Below are 19,099 nucleotides of genomic sequence, written 5' to 3' on the forward strand. Positions count from 1 at the left end.
TGAGTTCATCCTTAAGATAACAGCAAGCCTTGATAGATTCTCTGCTCATGTCTCTGCCCAGAATGTAATTGGATTTTAAATTGGAAATGTTGTTCTTTATGCGCTATTGCACAGTGAGATGTGGTGGAGGGTGGATGTATGGTACCTCTTATATATTTAGAAACACCAGCTTCAATGTAATCTTCCTAACATCACACAACTTGGCAGCCAGAATCTCCCAAGACCTTTTTCTACATCAGCCTCCTTCATTTCTCTTACACTTAATGGACCTGTCACGTAGCTAACTCTAATGAAAAAGGGAACGACAAATTATATTACCGGAAATGTCACCGTGTCTTATTTGACGTGCACATGCCTCTTCCTCCAGATCTGCCCATCAGCAATACATTCTTCTCAACTGCACCATCAACTCTGACTCCAAAGGCAATTTATGGATGATAGTGTATTGCTGCGTGAGTCGTCTCAAATACATTTTCAGTCGGTCAGTGTCTCCTACTAATAATCTCATGTTTTTTACTGTTAGACACAGAAATGTGAGTTTCTGACATTATAGGGATGAAGAATAAATTACCAGAATGTAAAGAATAAAATCACAAAAAATGCAACACTAATATTATTTGTTATTAGTCCTGGTGTATGTTAATCATTCTTCACAGGGATCTGATATCATAAGTTCTCTGCTTAAACAGATACAAAAGTAAATTAGTCCTGTATGCTTTTTGCAAAGACATTCCTAACAGGGTCTGCATTAAGCACCACTTTCTGTTTTACCACACTCACATTTCTTCTTTTTTTTTCCATGCAGAAGTGATTTGGTGCTCAGACGTAGGCTTGAACCTGTAATTATCTAACATCCAGAGCAGTGTCCCTGTAATTCCTTTAAACCATCCAGGATTCAAAGACATTCAGGGAGGTCTTCCTCAGTCACATACATCAGGCAAAAGAATCCCCCCAACACACACACACACATGTTTTCACTTTAGTGGACACTTTACATGTTTAAAGTTAAGAACTTATCATCATAATGTACACATACTATGATTTATTGACATAGAAGGTTGAATCTTCTCTTCATAAATTTTGTTTTACTCTATAAATTTGATTCCTTTTATGACTCTCACTTTATTTTATTACTGACTTAGTCATTTCTGTAGGACAAGCTGTACTGAATTATCCCTTTGCTAAGTTCTTGCAAGGATGTGGTTGTAAGAAAATGAATAAACATTCAAATAAAATCAAATGAACCTAGCACAATGTTAAATAGCACAACAGTACAGGTAAAAGTTATGCATTCAAAATGTGTCGTGTCCAGTCAGTATATGATGTGATATACTGCCTGATGATGTGCAAGAAATTACTATTTTGCTCTTTCAACATCATCATCTTGGTTAATTGTAGTCAGTATTTCTTATTATTTACTGATAGTTTAAACTCCTAAAAAATATCATTTTTGATTCTTACAAGAAAAATGTTCCTCAGATGCAGAGGCTTATACATCATAGGGGAAAAAGCATGCACTCATTTATGTTATGACCTACCATCAGTCTTCTTAATTAGAGACTAGAAGTAAAAAAAAATGGCTTGTGCTGGTTGCTCTGATCAGTCTAATTAATTCCTGAAATGTGTTACATCATCATGTCCTGCTGCTCTCCTATGAAAGGCTGCATTAAAGTCCGCCCCATCAGTTGGACTCTGTCTATTGACACATACCTGAATCAATTTTCAGTGGGCCAGGCTTCTTGCTTTGTCTGTGTACCACTTTCATAATTATTCAGTTTTTTTCTCTCCTTTCATTGCAGCTGGTCTCTTACATCTTAGTATTGTGCAATGTCTGTTCTGGAAGGAAGTCCAAGAACCTTTTAACAATCACAATTAGTGGAAGTGTTTCATTTCAAAAAGCTGTATATTGTTTTTATGAGCTAAAACATGTTTTTATGCTGAATTTATGACACTAAATCCAAGCTGGGAAAGTCAAATTATGGACCAACTTTAGCTACTAATCATGAAAAAGAACACAAATTGTTTTGCCATTTTATTAAGGGAAACATTGAAAAACAAGATAAATGTTGGATATTTATTGGTTATGTTTTGTATTCAATTTTGGGCAATTTAAACACAGATAGAAAAAACTGCCTCAGGGCTTATTTTGTTCTCCCTGCAGGCATCATGCACTGTGAGCCCTCTACTGGTCACTACACTCCTTTATTCTGGTCAAACTCAAATCAATAGAGCGGTTTTACAGGGATAACACTTCAGAGGCTCTCAGGGGTCAATGTGATGAACATGTGTCTTTTTTTTTCACATCAATTAAAAGAAAATAGTCTCCCTCTTATGAATTACTGGACTTTTTTGCTTACTGTCTCCACTTAAGACAGAATCTAGACACTAGACTGACAAAAATTATTGGTATGTTTTCACTGAACTGAAGTCAAAGCGCAAGCACACAGTGTTTCTTTTATGGCTGCTTTTTCTGCACCTGTGATCCTTAATGTTTAGAATAGTAAAGCCAAAGTAGTGTAATAATAATAGTTAAACTAAACAAAAGGGCCAGTAACATGATTAATTTTCTATACAGTAATTGGGAATGTGGATGGTGACACCACTGACGGTAATAGCATTTCCATTCATTATGATAATAAGTCTTAGGGAATTAAATAATAGTGAAATTAAATATGTCTGTGCTCAGATAATTCATTTAAACTACTTGGACTCCGTTTTGAGGAACATCTCCACAATATGGACTAACATTAGTAGTGAGTGACCCTAACCAACAGCAGTGTGTAAGACTTATCCTCGTTGCAGGAGGAGGGGTAGTGCGCATGCGCTCGACATCTCCTAACCACATGCGTTTGGATCACAAATACACCAAGAATAGGAGCGGAAGTGAGACCGAGTTTTCTCCATATTAAAGCATCTTAAACAAGGCTTTCGGCACGTGCAAACTGAATAAGTACTATAGCCTTAAGTATAAACTGGATACATGTGTATTTAATATTACACACCATAAAGTGGAGATACTTTTGATTTTAAAATGTTTCTAATCGCAAATGGCAGATTTGTCTTCCGTCATGAGTTATGGATGTACTGAGGGTTATGCCTGAAGAGTATGAGAACCTTCCATCTGTTGTCTGTGTCCTAATAGTTGCTACATTGTCTCTATTGTATGAAATGAGTAGTAAGGATTCTCACATTCACCTTAGTGAACGATTGCTCTTGTTTATCAGCCTGCTTTATTTTGAAAGTCTGACCGGATATTGATTGTGTGATCCCCGTTGACTTGCCCCGCGTCTCCATCACGACGCTTCTCCGGCAGCGGCCGCTGAGCATCAGAGCGCTGGTCCTCCTCCGTATCGGGAAGGCGTGCTGCTGGCGACGCTGTCACACGTTCACCAAGCGCTGCTCGTGTTATTTTCAGAGCCCCGCTCCCAGCAGGATATAAAGCTCCTCCGCTCAGACCCAACATGGGTTAGAAGGAAGGCGACATATGGATTATCCACTTGGTGCACTTCACCGGGGGTGATGGAGGGGGAAAATGGACTTGTTTTCGCAGAGACATCCTGACAAAGACGCGGACTGAGAGGGAATAGAGGGAGATCGCGATCCGCTGCCTTGCGCTCTGTCTCGCTTTGTATCTTTCCGCCTTTATTAAGCCATCTTTCTTTTTCTTTTTCTTTTTATTTTCTTTTATTTTTTTATTTTTTGTTTAGTCTTATTTTTTCCCATTGCCCTTGTCCAAGACAGAGAAATGTTTGCAGAATTGCTGTGCAGCGCCGTGGCTCTGGTCCTGTATGTCAACACTCTGGGCGCCGACTTCTGCTACGATGACAGGTACTTTGGTGAATGAATGACATCCAGCCCTATGTTGCTATGTCACCGCTATGTCTCATCACCCGTGCTCTTTATCGATTATGGAAATCAGGACAGTAATAATTAGCTGCGTTCGCCATGTTGCCATAACTCCTAACAGTGGTATTTAATGCGTGAACTGGCCATTTCCACCAATACAACCATCAGTCTGTCTGAAAGCATGTACACATTAGTTTATTCGAGTACTGTAGGCTACTTTAATTAGCCTGAAACGAGTGAAACTGTGTGTGTGTGTGTGTGTGTGTGTGTGTGTGTGTCTAACTTCTCCCAAAGACACCCTTTTTTTATGATAGACCAGTATTTTCACAATCACTGTGGTATCAATCTTATTGCAACATTCTCTTACTAATATCTGTTTTCCATAGGCTGAAGTTTGGCACTGTACTAAATAGGCAGTGGGTTTTGGTGTCTCAGTGCAGAGTCTCCAGAGCCTGGACTTGTTCTCAGTCCTGGTGTGCTGAGGAAATAATTGATCTCTGGAGAAGAAATATGTCTCCTCACTTCACAGCGCAAGTCCCTTTTTCCAAACTCATCCAAAATGTGCATCTCACTGAAACTTTGAGCCAAAATACTTTATTGTTAATTTACTTTACTGACTTTATTTTAAAGTGCCATCCCCCATTCGAAACCATGTGCACGGGTTCAGCCGCTGTAATGCAGGCTAATGCATTACTCATAGCTGGCCTTTCTGATATTTGAAGGCTGAATGGTTGCCATTCCCTCAGGCTCATTTACGCACCATCCCTGCCTCCATGTAGGTCAGAGGCACCACTGTTTTCTTGCCATCACTATATCTTCTTCCCGTCATTTTAAATCTAATGCAGGTTGAATTAATATACAGTAAGTCCATCTCCTCCGAACAGAATATTGTGCAGTTCGTAAACTTGTAGCAGTTTTCATAATATTGACAGGTGCTCTGTGACTATTAAAACACCCCCAGAGGACACAGTTTACTGAACTAACACCCTATACATAAATTAATGGTGAATTTCCATTTACTTACTTACCAGCTTCCTGCTCTGTATGTAGAACACTTCCTGCTGATCACATTCCCAAAGGCATTTTTATTCAATGTTCGGATGCTTTTTTTGTATTAGAGCCACTTTGCGTCTGCACTTTGGACTCAGGTCTGGAGATTCAAGCACAACTGTGCAAGATGGTGTTCTGTGTCCATAAACCTGTCAGGGAGTGGCAATGGTGTGCGGAGGTGAGAGGCTGCTGCTGCTTCTGTTGCTGCTCCTGCTCCACCGTTGGCTGCTGTGTGTGGCTGCTGGAGAGCCTCAAGTCTCCAAGTTTTAATGTAAGACAGAAAACTGAACCCTGATTATTCTGTGAAGAGATGTTAACGTAACGTTATTTATTACCATATGAGTTTTGGATCAAATTATTGCAGAGCTCTCACAAAACAGCTGAATGACAGTTGCATCCTAGCCAGGTTTTCTTTTTTTTTAAGACATTTTCTTCGACATGCTTCTGCTTCTGACATGTCTTTTCATTGCAGGCGATCTGTCATCCAGCGTTGTCTGTTTAACACCATGTGTTTTGTTCAGGCTTGCGATTAGCAGCCGTCTCCCATCCCCTAGGGCTCCACTGGGAGAGGGAGGAAGATAGAGGAAAGGCGGGTGCGACAACAGTTAGACAGTACGTAGAGAGGATTTGCTTCAAATGTGAATCTGACAGTAATTAGTGGGTAATTCTCATAATGTTTTTCATAAGTATAGTTGCATTTCATGGGTAAAAATACAAATCTATAGTTGATGTTCTATTTAAAGTGTATTTTTAAAATTGGAAAAAGATTTGACTTCCATTGAATGCTTATGATGAATAGCTGCAGAAGCATTAAATGTGGCTCTTTTGTCTCAATGCAGCGTTGATTCCACTGTGAAAAGACGGACTGTGCTTCCACACAATCCACACGATTTAAAGTTATTCTCCAACATTGCAATGTGTGTACGGTTGTGTAAAAAATGGCCAGGGGCTACAGAGCTGACACCTGAGGATTTGCAATTGATTGGCTCGTCGTCTCTGTATACCACTGGAATATGTTATTATTAACTTTTTTCCCCTACCAACCCTTGTCATGATTAAGAGAGGAAAACATAGCTCTCTAGGGCACTGTGTGTAACTAGACACGTACGTTTTATCAAAGTTGTGCTCAGTGGTTACACATTAACTTGAACAAACTTTTCACATTCCAAACATAGTAACCAAGGCCATCAGGAGGTCACAGTTAAAAAAAAAAACTTTACAAATGTTATAAGAAGTATATTCTCCAGCCATTAAAAAAGTAAAAAAAAAAAAAACAGTTACAGCCACTGAATCAGTAAAAAAAACAAAAAACGACAGCCTGGAAGAGTGGCCTGCTCCACCGTGCCAAATCCCCCTGGGGAGCTTTTCCTCTTCCCTCCCATGGACACACTCATCATTAGCACACACACAGCTTTGACACCTTCACTGGAAAATGGGAATCGTACATCTTAAAGTTCATATCTGTGCTGCTACAATCCACACTTAGGGCTAAGTAAAGGAATGGGGGAGCCCAAATAAATGTCAGAGGAGAAATAGTGGTGCAATACTCTGCGACTGCACACTAAACACTTACAGTGCAACAGCAAAATGTGGCAAAGGACTTAACACATCAAGTACATTAACTCCTTTAAATTTTTGCATTAAAAAAGCTTTAGTGCTACCAGTGAGTACAGTACTAAAGCACTAGTAGTGACTACAGCAGTAGAAAACACTTGCATTGTTTTCACTGACTGTTTGAGCTTCACCCACTCGCTGGCCTTATGGATTATTGTTTCCCTGTCAGGGGCTGGATGGATGTTATGAACTGCACCCACCTCATTTCTCTACCCTCATGTGAGGTTTGACTGTGTGAGGATGTGTGAAGGTTGCGGGTCACGCTGAAGGACTCCGCCTCCCTGGGCCATGGCCGTTGATTTATAATGCTCAGACAGTTGGTGGAGGCGAGTGGCCACTCTGCTCCGTGCCAAGAAAGCTTTATTTAGGAGGAAGTCGGGATTGGGAGCAGAAGTGAGATGCTTCAAGCCGATGTAAGCCTCCAGATGCTGATGGCAGAGAAGCCCCACAGTGCTTCACTTTATGTTTTTTATTAATCAATTGAGTTTATTATTGATTTTACTCTTAATCATTTTTATCATGGAACATAAGGAGTTTATTTCGCCCTTTATTGTGTTGTGTACACATTAGGCTTTAGGCAAGTATTTCACAGACCGACAGACAAAAAGTCATGTGCACTTGACTTTAAAATCTTTCTCACTGTGTATCAGAATTTTAACATTGTCCTTCAAAGAGCTTTGTTTATCAATCTGAAAGCTCCGTGTGGTCCCTTTGAGCAGGAGAGCAGTCTGTGTTGACCTACCTGGCCCGATGTCTGTGCCCATGGCTGCCTCTTCTTTGGCACTGTGTCCGAGTGCACTGATCTGGAACCCTGCTCTTACGGCCTATACTGCAAGATGGGCTGGTTAGCTTTGCGGTTGTGTTGAGGACCTAAGGGCGGCAACCCAGCAGTCTGAGCATCTCCACTTTTTTTCCCTACTCAGGCTGTCTCTGCCTGCGCCCTGTAATTAGCGTCCTGCCTGCAGAGAGGGGACTCACGACATGGTTTGGTAGACTTAGCTGTTCCACTGTGTCTCTCTCGTGCTCTCATTTTCCCTGTCTGCCTTCCCTTCAACTTACCCCCAAAGCCTTTTTGGCCTCCAGCTCCGATCATCCAACGACTGCCTCCAGATGGTCCCGTTTGGTAAGCAGTTTAGGGTTTTTCTCCCTTCTGCAGTTTGAAGGGGAAGGTTTTGAAGTGAACTCAAATGAGGGATGCTGTGTTTGCTTGTAGTTGCCAGGATGGAGGCATCAGAGTTGCAGATGACAAAGAGAGAGTCGATGATGATAGCCTCAAGACTAATGCAAATTCAGACAAATATTTAATTTAAGGCGAGTTTAATCAGTGTTTATGTATTAACTGCATCACATTCCTGTGTGTATTGAGAGAGGTGTTGCTCTTGTGTTGTCAGTTCGGAGTTGATCGGTCCAGTGGAGCAAGCTTTGATGCTCCTGCGTTTCCTCCATCAGATCAGCAGGGAGTACAGTTTGTAGGAATGAGAGGAAGGAGATATGTGGGAGGCGTCCTGCTTGAATTTGTTGGCCCCACATTTTCTCTGATGAATTTTGTCAGGTGAGGAATAGAGGGAGTTTGTTATTTGTGAACAAGTTTTACAGATTATACACAATTGAGACTGTTCACATTCCAGATATAGTAGCTGTTGTGTAAATAAACTCAGGTGTGAAATGTTTGTAGCAATTTTCCTTCTAGCGCCTTTTTCATTGTTCTCACACTGTTGTTAAGCTCCTGCCGTTTAGTCATTTCACAGAAACTGATGATTCTCCTTATAGAGCATGACGCCACTGCAAGCATCTTTATTTCAGCTACATCAGCCCAGATCAGTTCAGTTTTAACCACAGATGGATTGAATCTCTATTTTCCTAAGCTCTCATTTTCCAACAGATAGGCAGTCAGGGGAGAAACAGCTTCAGCCTCGCCGCGACTGTGAGATAAGCTAGCCTGGCAGAAATTCATTTGTTTCTAAAAATACTATTAATGAGAGGTTGTGATATGTTTGTGAGTTACTTGCCCACAAAACCATACAGAATTACTTGGAGCATTACAGACTTGGATGGAGTGAGTTCATATTTAGGTCAATAGGAAACAGCTGACTAGAAATGATGCCCCTTATTCTCCTTCACTGTCATCAGCCCCAGAGTAAGACCTCATTATACTGTATGTCGGTTATTGAATTTCACCTCCTAAAGTTTGTTTCAAAGTGTTGGCCTTTGAGCTGCAATTCCTGTGGTGAGGGCAGAAAGGAAAAATCTGAAGTACCTGCATATTTGCAAAATGTGCAATACAGATTAAATTTGAGAAAGTGTTTTATTGGTGCACTTCCTAACATGTAAAAGGTGTGGAAACACACACATTGTAGCAGGGCACTGCATGCCTGTTGCTTAACTGAGGACTTCCTTTTCTCAACCTTTCCATTCTGGGTCCCCAGGTTTCTCTTTGTCTGATGGTTAAAGTAGCTCTTCAAAGTGCTGTGTGGCCCAACATTTGAAAGGCTACTCAACACAGATGTCTGTACCCTTGGATGTGACCCACCAGTACAGATACACCTCTCTATTTGTTTTCTTTTCTTCCAAAAGAAACTGCGAATGTGTAAAATATATTTTGTCAATTTGCAATACTTTCTAACCTTATTTAAGTTGTAATTTCTCCTTGACTTAGATTTTTGCTTGCCTTGCACATCACTTGTAAGTCGCATTAGATAAAAGCTAAATGACTAAATGTAAATGTAATTTTGCTTGTTGCATATGTTTCCTCATGAACTACATCGCAAAAATACCAAAAAATACAGTTTGTTTAGAAATGTACAATGATACACTACATGATGATACACAAATACAATACATAAATACATCAAAGGGTTTCAGTTCACCCGAAATCAATAAACATCACTTTAGCATAGTACAAAATATAATTCTAATTTCCTTCTTTAGCCAGTATTTAGTTCTGCAGCTACCTTTCAAGAACGCCATTTCCTATGAGCCCCACACATTCATGTGCTAAAAATCATGGCTCAAAAGAAGGGGGGAGTCCGTGGGAAAATATTGTAGATATGTAGCCGCAAGTTCAGACATGCCTGTGATAACAGCCGGACAGAACGGACTGACAGCACAAACTACAGTAACAACACTGAAACACTGACAAGAAGAGAGAGTTGGGGAGTTTTGGTGATTTGGACTAAACCATGTTACAATGACAATGTCTCTGCTTTTCTGCAGTAGTTTTACTTTTATTGTTGTTACTAGTTGGTTTTTGTATTGTTTATATTACTTTCTAACCTAAACAAAATGTGAGAGCATGTGATATGAAGATGTACTTATATATAAACACGCACATTTGAAAAATGTTTTCAGTATATACTGAAATAATATAGATTTTTATTTTTAAAATTGGGGCATAAAGGTCTTTGGAGAAAAAGTCAACTATCTATCCAAACAATATTGCATAACAAAAATAACGATAAATCATAGACAAATAATTAATAAACAAGATAAAACTACATAGTTTGCTCATGACTCCCTATGGTTAAACATTTTATTATAAAGTCAGCATGTTTTTGCAACTAAATTTCTCATTAACAAATGTGAGAAACCCAGGTACTCTGCACTCCCTCCACCAATTTAATATAATTCCTTCTTTACTTTCTGCTCTTAGCTGTAAATATAATGAGATTTGACTTTTTAATGCTTAAAGCTGAAAGCTAAAATTATTAACTTTCTTAAAAACAAAAAGGTTTTTTATATCCAACAGATCATGCCATGGAGGTTTGCAATTTTAAGCATCACAAGAAATGTCGAGGAATGTATCCTTTTTATTTATTTATTTTTTTGCGTTAAATTAATTAGGGATTACATTGATTAGCTGATACTAAAGACCTAGTCCAGACATGATGTAATGATTTCAACTTTCTGTAGCTGCACTGATGGCCAACTATAGCATAGCAATGTGGCTTACCGCATAGAGTATACAGATGTTTACTACTCCTTACATTCCAGTTACCATGATAACTATTCACGAATAAGCTACTACTAAAATAGATTATTACTCACAATAACAATAATCCTAATGGGAATTTTGAACAGGCAACATGCTTCTGTGAGGCAACTGGACGCCCATAATCTCCATGTCTATATGGTGTCTCGACTCCTGAGAAACATGATACATACAAGAGTCTTGAATAGCTGTGATTGCTTGATGTGGAGGTGATTGCACAGTGTGGAGGAGAAGGTAGTCTACAAATCTCCCTTTGATTACTGGAGCCAGCTGCTATCACCCGTTGGATAAAACTAAATATGTGTGGCAGCGTGTAGGGAGCTCAGCCATTGAACTGATTGCCCGCTTCAGCTGATTGTCATTTGTGATATGCTGCATTGGTAGGCTAGTGCTGTGACTGTGGAATTGAAAGCTGCACTGAGCAGTCATGCCCACCGTTTCTTGAGAGCCCTCGCTGTGCTCTAGTCAGGCCAGAGCAAGCTCCTTAAAAGCTGCATTAATCAGGCTCTGATGCTTTGTAATCACCCGACTGGTATGCAGTGGGATGAGAAATTGGCCACATGTAGATTTCGGGTTAGCTGTCTGGCAGTAGATCGAAGCATTAGAGATTGTCTTCACTGTAATGCACAAGACATTAACCTGAGTCCTCTTTGGCTATTCTTCGTGCTCTCTCTTCAACAAATTATCTCTCCTAACACATTATGTAGCAGTGAAAACACACACACACACACACACACACACTATATACTGCAGATAGACAGACAGACATATGACCATAATTACCCTAAATGGGAATAATACATAATACTGGATTAAATCATCTAACAAGTAAAGCCTTCACATGGTCAGTGTTGTGTGGCAGACATTCAACACATATACTCAATAATGTGGGAAAGACATTGAAGCTGCCAAGAAACACACTCAGTGAAATTATGGATCGAATGAGCCATTTGGCGTCAACATCAGATTAGTCACATTTATAACATGAACCATGTCGCATGTCCACTCTGTGTATTCCTTAAACAAACAGCATTTTGAACAGGTGCACAGATTGTTGAAGGCTGGCTACAGGTTATTCTCCCATCATTAGACGCAGGTCTCAAATGGTTTGACTCTGCAGGGCAAAGTTGTTAATGGGCCTAAACAAGGGTTTGGATTTGGAAGGCTAATGCTGGCTGATGGCTCTTAAGCCGTGGCCACTCTCAGGCTCTTGGCCCTCTTCATATTAATGGGATTAACAGGACTGTGGATGAGAGAGTTTACGACATGTAAGCAGAGAACCCCAAGCCATTAGAAACAAAAACTCCCCTGTTCCCAATATCCAACAGGGATGCTTTAGTTTGGCCTTTTCAGTAAGGAAGAGGAGAAGTCTACCCCTCTTCACTGGGCCTCGCCATCTCAGTGGCCTTTGCTGGCAAGGAGCAATGGCTCGTTTCGATAAGGTTATGACACAAGTTGGCCGGTGTGGGGGCAAAGCCTTTGTCCTTTGTAGGAAGAAGGGGTTGTGTGGTCGCTCTGTTCTCCTTGGACCCAATGAACGAGGCTATTTGTCCCCAAATAGAGGAGGAATTAAGCTCTGGTTGTGTTGGCCTGTTGTTAATAAAGGACAAAGAAGTAAGAACTCAGTTTTCACTGTTTGAACAGAAAAGTGCTGCAACTAAGCAGCCCCAGCCTGTCAGAAGCAATCGGGTGAACTCATTCTGGTTGGACGTGCTGTGGTTAATGTTTCAAGTAGAGAGAGACAGCGGTAGGATAGCAGGCGGATTCACACTTAATGAGCTAACAGGAGCTTCATTGTGTTATGAAATATGGTAGCTCAACTTGTTAGTTTTGGGTGGTGTGGATGTATAGTGGGAAAAATTATCTGTCAGTCAATGCACAAATGTGGTTTGACAACTTTTAGCGCTGGTTCCCAGGCTGGAAATCAGCCATCTACTTTTGGTTGTCAAAGCACAGACAGACTGGTTGCCACATTTTTGTCATATATAAGTTACGGTCTTGTTTAATTACAAGACATATGGATTAAAAGGTGAAATCAAGACAGATTAAACATATTTTACATAAGCCAAGTCTCCGTGATGGTACTCAGACTTTGGAGAGTTAGTAGTTTTTGAGAAAGAATTAAAAGTTTTCTAGAATAACCTGATTTGCTGCTGCTATAAAGCACTCTGTCTCTGTGTTTAGTGGTCTTCTATTGGCTTTGAGACTTTGATGATGTTTCTTTTTCTCTATGATTATATTCCTGTCTAACAGGGTACTGCTGCTGAGAGTGTATTGCTTAGCTTGATGAAATTGTGGAGATCTGTGCAGTGGCAGCACTCGTTCATCAGTGTGGCTGCTTCTCAACTGAATATAATTCTTGTTGCTTGTAGCAAATAAAAATATTGAGCTTTCTGTGCTGTAGATCACTTGAGAAAACAACATTTCCCAATATTGTGTTGTTATTACTTTTGAGGATTTTTTCCATTTCTTGTCAGGTTTATGTTTATTTCTTGAAGGAAACATTGTTGGAATTTTTGTGACTTGTGTATTATTGAGTTGAAAGTGGTTCTCAGACACGATTAATCTACCTGGTGCTGCCTGAATGTGGTAAGTGAGTCAGATGCAGCACAGAAGGACTGTAGTCTGGTCAGTTTGTTCACTGTCGGTAACCTGCAGCTCTTTTTAGACTTAAAATAATGGGACAGGAGTGAAACTGATGGGACTGCAGAGAGGGGACATCATAGAACATATAAAAAATAAAAGCAAATTAGAGGTAGCTGGTCAGGGGTTTATTGTAGCAGTTTTTTTTTTTTTTTTTTTTTTGGTGGACCTGTTGACTTAGCTGGCGGAGCGAATTGAAGCCTGAATTCTTGTGGACCCAACAGTCTCAGTTGTAGCTTCCACCCTCTCTCCTCCCTCACTTCCTACCTCTGACCAGACCACAGCAACGCAGGAAGCACATCTTTTCACAAGCTGCCTCTAATTGATACTGTAGAGCTCTGGGAACCCAGTGCGTGGTTTTAGTACTCTACAAAATGCGTGCAAAGCACAACAGCCTGCAGTGTGCCACCCTCTGGGACACCACAGGTTATTTACAACTAGACGACCAGTCTGCCCCGGGACCTTGTATAGCTACGTTTAAGTAAGTTTAAAAAAAAAATACCCACCACACTTGGATGTGACCCTTGCCAAGCATTTCATCAAACAGATATGGAGCGAGGGCAATAGCTGCATCCAATCCAGAGCTGTAATCTCAGCCTTGGGGGTTTTTTACTAAACAGTTTTGTGGGATGTTGAAGAATGAAACTATATTTTTATATATATATATATATATATATATATATATATATATATATATATATATATATATATATATATATATATATATATATATATACACACATACACACATACACACATACACACACACATATGCATGTTTAGGTTAATTTCTTGTAGTTTGTATTGATTTTTTGCTACTGCATTTAGTTTCCTGCCAGTTACATTTGTAGATTCTGTTTCCAGTTGTTTGTGATTTACATTTGAGTATGTGGCATTATCAAATCCAATTAAATGTGTAAATTGACTGCTTCTAATGTAGCTTGTCATGGCTTGGTGAGGCGGATGAGTCTGACATCTCTCCAGATGGAGAACAGCTTGTGTTATATTGTATTACGCACACACAGCCAGCTCTCATTCGTTCTCTTTCTTAGCCGCTCGCTCTCCCTCTCTCTCTGTCATCATGAATAAAATCACACCGATGACAGATTGATGGAATCATGATGGTTTACAGGCTTGATTTCAGAGGGTTTATTTTGGCTGAGCACTGACCCTCAGTATCTATGGACACGACATTTCTCCTCATCTTTGACCTTTTCGCATGTGTGACTTTCCCCTTTGGCTATTTTGCCAAGTGAGGTCTTCCTCTTCGGCAGGAGATGGATAGCACAATTGGCTGGAGTTTAGTTTTTATCTGAGAAGGAAGTTGGGAGAAAGTTTGCACAACTGTTTTTCCTTTACCAGCCCCTGAGGTTTGAGGATCTGGGGAGAAGCGCCGTCAGTGGCTGTGACAGAATAATGATACTTTTTGTATATGCTCTCAAGAAAAATAGATTTCTAATCTGAAAGAGATTGAGGGTATGCAGAAGAGAAACACGCAGAGTTGGCAAGAGAGAAAGAATGAGTGATAGAGCATCATGGCATTAGCTGAATGTCAGTTTCAGCCTGCGGCAAGCATGTGTTGTCCCGACTATGAACTCCAGCTGCTAAGAGCCTTACAACATCTACCTGATGAGATGTTAAGAAGGCCCCAAACCACACTGGATCCCCCAAGAGGTTTCTCTGAGCATGTCCAGGCTGCACAGTAGACACACTGCTCACTACCACATGCTAGAAACATCAGCGGCTGTTTTAATTAGGAACCACTGTAAGAGAAATCCATAGGCGCTGTTGGCTTTGTTTTCATTTGCGTGAGTGGCTGCTGGGGTCACCGATGAAGACCCTGGCATTCAGACACACGAGGCTTACCACTGCTCAAACACACTGTCACTCAGAAACATCAAACCCTCATTTCTTTAAGCAAAACAATGTTGAGTATAAGGTCTTTAGCCACATCAGACACTCAAATTTTTTTTTATTTTTTTTTTTTAGCAACAAACCTCATTACACCAATATCGAGAAGTTCCCGAGGCGAGTCGATTTCTTTCTGGGAAGAAGTGAAATTATATTAGCCCACTGGCAGATTTGTGTAAAGACAAATACAATATAAGCATGGAACACTAGATTAAACTAGACTTGTGCAGAGTACTCTCAGACTCTGCTCATTTAATTTTATTCTGAAACATTTGCTAATGCAGCCTGATCATCACTCCACTTGATTGATGGGGCTGATGAATCTCCAACATGACAGCTGAAGGTTGGTAGTCAGGCCTCGGGTACCTGCCATGTGGGCTGGTCCTCTCCTTCCAGACACAAGCCTGTTGTTTGGAGCTACAATTATGTCGCCTCCTAAACTACACGTCCTGCAGCTCTTATTCTCATTCTTCTCAGGAGTGAGCATCTTACCGCTGGCAGCTCATTGAGTGGTTATTGATTTTTAGTTAAAGAATAATGCACCATATCTTCTATGTGAGCCTGCTGGTCCTTTTTAGGTGAACAAAGATTTTCTCTACATCTTCCTGCAACCATTGCGGTGCCCATTTAATGAATTGTAAATTCATAATGCAAAATGACTTGACTTTCTGCTGCATGCATTGTCACACCAGCATATGTTTCTATAGAAGATGGATTCACTGTTAATGTGGCGACTGTCCTGAAATGCCCTAAAAAGTTCCTTTTTATAGCTGCATTCAGCATCCAGATGTTGTAGCTTAAGGAACCACACCAGCGTTTTTGTGTTTTGTATGTGATCTATTGCATGTGGCCAACAAATAAAGATCAGATTTATGGAGGAGATTTTGGTGCATCTCACACTCTACTGTTGGAGACGTTTGGCTGTTAATCATGTGAATAAATGATGGATAGCAGTTGTCACAGTGAACAGATGAGTTGGCAGGACCCACGCTGGCATGTTTGCCTGCTCAATGAGCTTTTAATTTGCGGTAATGACTTGACATCAGCAGATTAGGGTTCTCTGGGAATCAGACGTCTGTGGAGGAACTTACCTGTTTTGAAGATGCTCAGAGCTGCAGAGTTTTACAAAACAATTTTAAAAAGGCAAAAGAAGAGTTTACTGGACTGGCATGTTTCATTGAAAGGCCTTAACGTTACATTATTGCAGCTACCTGTACTTCAGTGCAATTGTCAGAGGGAAAAAAGTTTGAATGTACTTTGAGGTGCTGGTTAATTAGAAACTAAAGTTTTGCTGATTTTTGTATTTTACTGTACAGAACAGTGGCATAAACGAACAGTAATAAATGAACAGTGTCCTAAAAGGACATAGGAAATTGTGTAGTGGCATCAGGGAAAAAGCTGTTGGGGATGAGCTTTAATGTTGAGCCAATGCTGTTATACCCCACAACTACCTCCATGGTTAGTTTTTTCATCTTTTGTGTTTATTTATTTAGCACACAAAATTATCCCTCTTTCTCAGTTTGGCCATGGTTACACATTTGTTTTTTTCCTACTGTAATTGGCTGTTATTTTCATGGGCACTTTGTATTTTACACTAAATTGCAGTCTTGGCTTTTAACCAGTGCAATTACCTTTCCCATTTGAGTGCTGTGTGCAAGCAATGCATCGTCTCTACAACGTGCTTAACTCCTGTTGCAGTTATTCAAAACTCAATGCTTTGCATAGAAATAAGTAAAAGTAGAAATTTGAATTAATGTCCTGCAAAGCACTTCCTCAATATTTTAGTCAACGTTTTGTCCTTCAAACAGTCATACTACTTGTTGCCAAGGCCTAATAGTTTTAGAGTGCAGTCTCTGAGTGACTTTACAGTTGGAGAGGACACATCCAGGGCTGTGCCATAATCATCATTACGAATGATCTCATGCCATTTATTAAGAAGACCTGGTTTTCTTTAGGAAACAGGCCCTGCTGTCTCATGTTGGGTAAATGATTAATTTCATGTTTTCATTCGTAGAAGCTGTCAGGTTTTTTTCCCTGCACTATTACATATCCAGCCCATATCCATAAAAATATTTTTAAGTATTGTGATCAGGGGAATCCTTAGCCAGGCAGTGAAAGGCACAGTGAATGGGACACTGTGGGGCAACACTAAAGAAGAGCTGTGGGTCATTTGACTGCTCTAGGCTGAATGATTTCATATGTCATTCACAGTATTGTAGATATAATAATAATAATCAAAAACAGATTTTTGTTTCTGGAGGGTGTTTCATCTAAACTATTTACATGTAGATATTATTCATTTTAGAAATTTAAGATGAAGCAGACAGATGATACTGTGTGTGCTTTTATTTATTTATTTATTTATTTATTTTTGCAGGTGCAGTTGCATCCTCAAAATAGATTGGGGGTGAATTTATGAATAAAACAGACTCCCCCAAGCTTTAATTATTTGTAGATTTGTCTGACTTTGGAGGCTTTCTGTGTAACTGTCGGTGAGTCAGGTGTTGCAGCAGTAGACACCCACAGTCTAAATGAGATTAAATGCTTAAACCTTTTAGTCCAAAGTCAAGAGACCTTTAATTCTCCTAGTTTATGGCCATAAGTTACTTGACCAAGCTGCACCAGTGCACCTTAGTTTTTATTATTCATTACATATAGAAAAAAATCTAAATTTTAAAGATTCAGATTCTGAATACTTTAGTAGCCCCCAAAAAGATTTGTGACTAAACCAAAAAAAGCCTTAAATAAAAAAGAAGAACCTTGAAGAAAAGGTGCATTTGATCTTCGTCTGAGAATTAATCAAAGGTTTTGCGCTTTTGATGCTTTGAGATCAAAGCATAAAAACTGGTCAAACATCTTGATTTTACTTCGAATCCACTCAGGTGGATATACTATATAAAACCCAGTTCTTTGTATGCAACACAGGTACACTTTCTGTGGGCTCTATACCATAAAATGGATGTCACTTGTATTTTTATAAACCTTGATGGTGTTTACCCACGGACAGTCTAACTATTTTCACATGCCTGCAGATAGTATGTTCGCTGCCTCGTTGAGGACTAACAGCAACACTAACGCAATGAGAGGCAACTGCTCTCTACAGAGTGTATCATTAAAATCCAGAGTTATCGGTCTAATCACACGCTATCCATCAGAATGCTGCGTGAAGCATTGCATGAGCGTAATTTAAAATATGACGTGGAAAGTTTTCACCTTGTCAATTCTATAGTTTCTATGATGCAAGGATGCAAGTGATGTAAGACTTGATGTGTTTAGCAGCTTTCCTTATTTTCCACTTCTACTTTTTGCAGAATCATACTAGGTGTGCTTTCCTTTGCCCTCTTCACCAAATTCTTTTGCGGTGACAATCTTCCTGTTAATAGATTACATATGGTTATCTGCTAAAAAAGTGAATTATACCTGAAGTTTTCAGTTTTGAAATGGATGCATAAACACAATCATAAGTCTGATTTTCTCAAAAGAAATGATTGAGTTTCGTCTAAATAATTAATTGCTGTACCCACTACAGTGGATAGGTATCCTGTACTATATAACCAGTATCAGTTCATCAAAACACTATTATTTATACTGTATATGTCTACAAAGCTTAACAACATTATTTTTATCACCATTAGTTTGGGTTATCAGCTAAACAGGTTATGTGTTTATTTAAGAAGGATTTAGACCTGTTTATATGGAACCAACTTCTCTTGTATACAGAAAGCCCAGTCAGATAATTTTGAGATTTATGAGTTGGATAAAAAAAACAGTGTTCAGCAGTGTTTATCTCAAGAGGTTTTGGTATAACTAAATCATATGCTGTCTTAGGGATACCCATTGTGCCTGGCGCAAAATAAACAGGAAGTACCTGTTTAAACTTCACTGAAGTCACTCGGATTTTGAGGATTTACAAATGTGACTGGCATTGACTAGTGCCGAGTAATTATCTGATTTTTTTCTATCAGCTTAAATGTTATGTATTATTCAGAAAGATTCCAAGTATTTTCAGCTTTCATTCTTCGTAGTCAAAAATATAGTTCTCAAATA

General features: G+C 39.6%; 1 protein-coding gene across 2 annotated transcripts in view; it reads left to right on the top strand.

Moving 5' to 3' along the window:
- Positions 1-3,317: 3,317 nt before the first annotated feature.
- tmtc2b (transmembrane O-mannosyltransferase targeting cadherins 2b) overlaps positions 3,318-19,099 on the top strand; it is an 86,295-nt gene continuing 70,513 nt past the window's right edge. For both annotated transcript variants that reach the window (XM_067501972.1, XM_067501973.1), the window contains exon 1: positions 3,318-3,828. In XM_067501972.1, the coding sequence (XP_067358073.1) occupies positions 3,746-3,828 (83 nt within the window). In that variant the 5' untranslated portion in view covers positions 3,318-3,745. The remainder of the gene's footprint in view (positions 3,829-19,099) is intronic.

Source organism: Channa argus, chromosome 4 (assembly GCF_033026475.1).
Source record: "Channa argus isolate prfri chromosome 4, Channa argus male v1.0, whole genome shotgun sequence".
Lineage (NCBI taxonomy): Eukaryota > Metazoa > Chordata > Actinopteri > Anabantiformes > Channidae > Channa > Channa argus.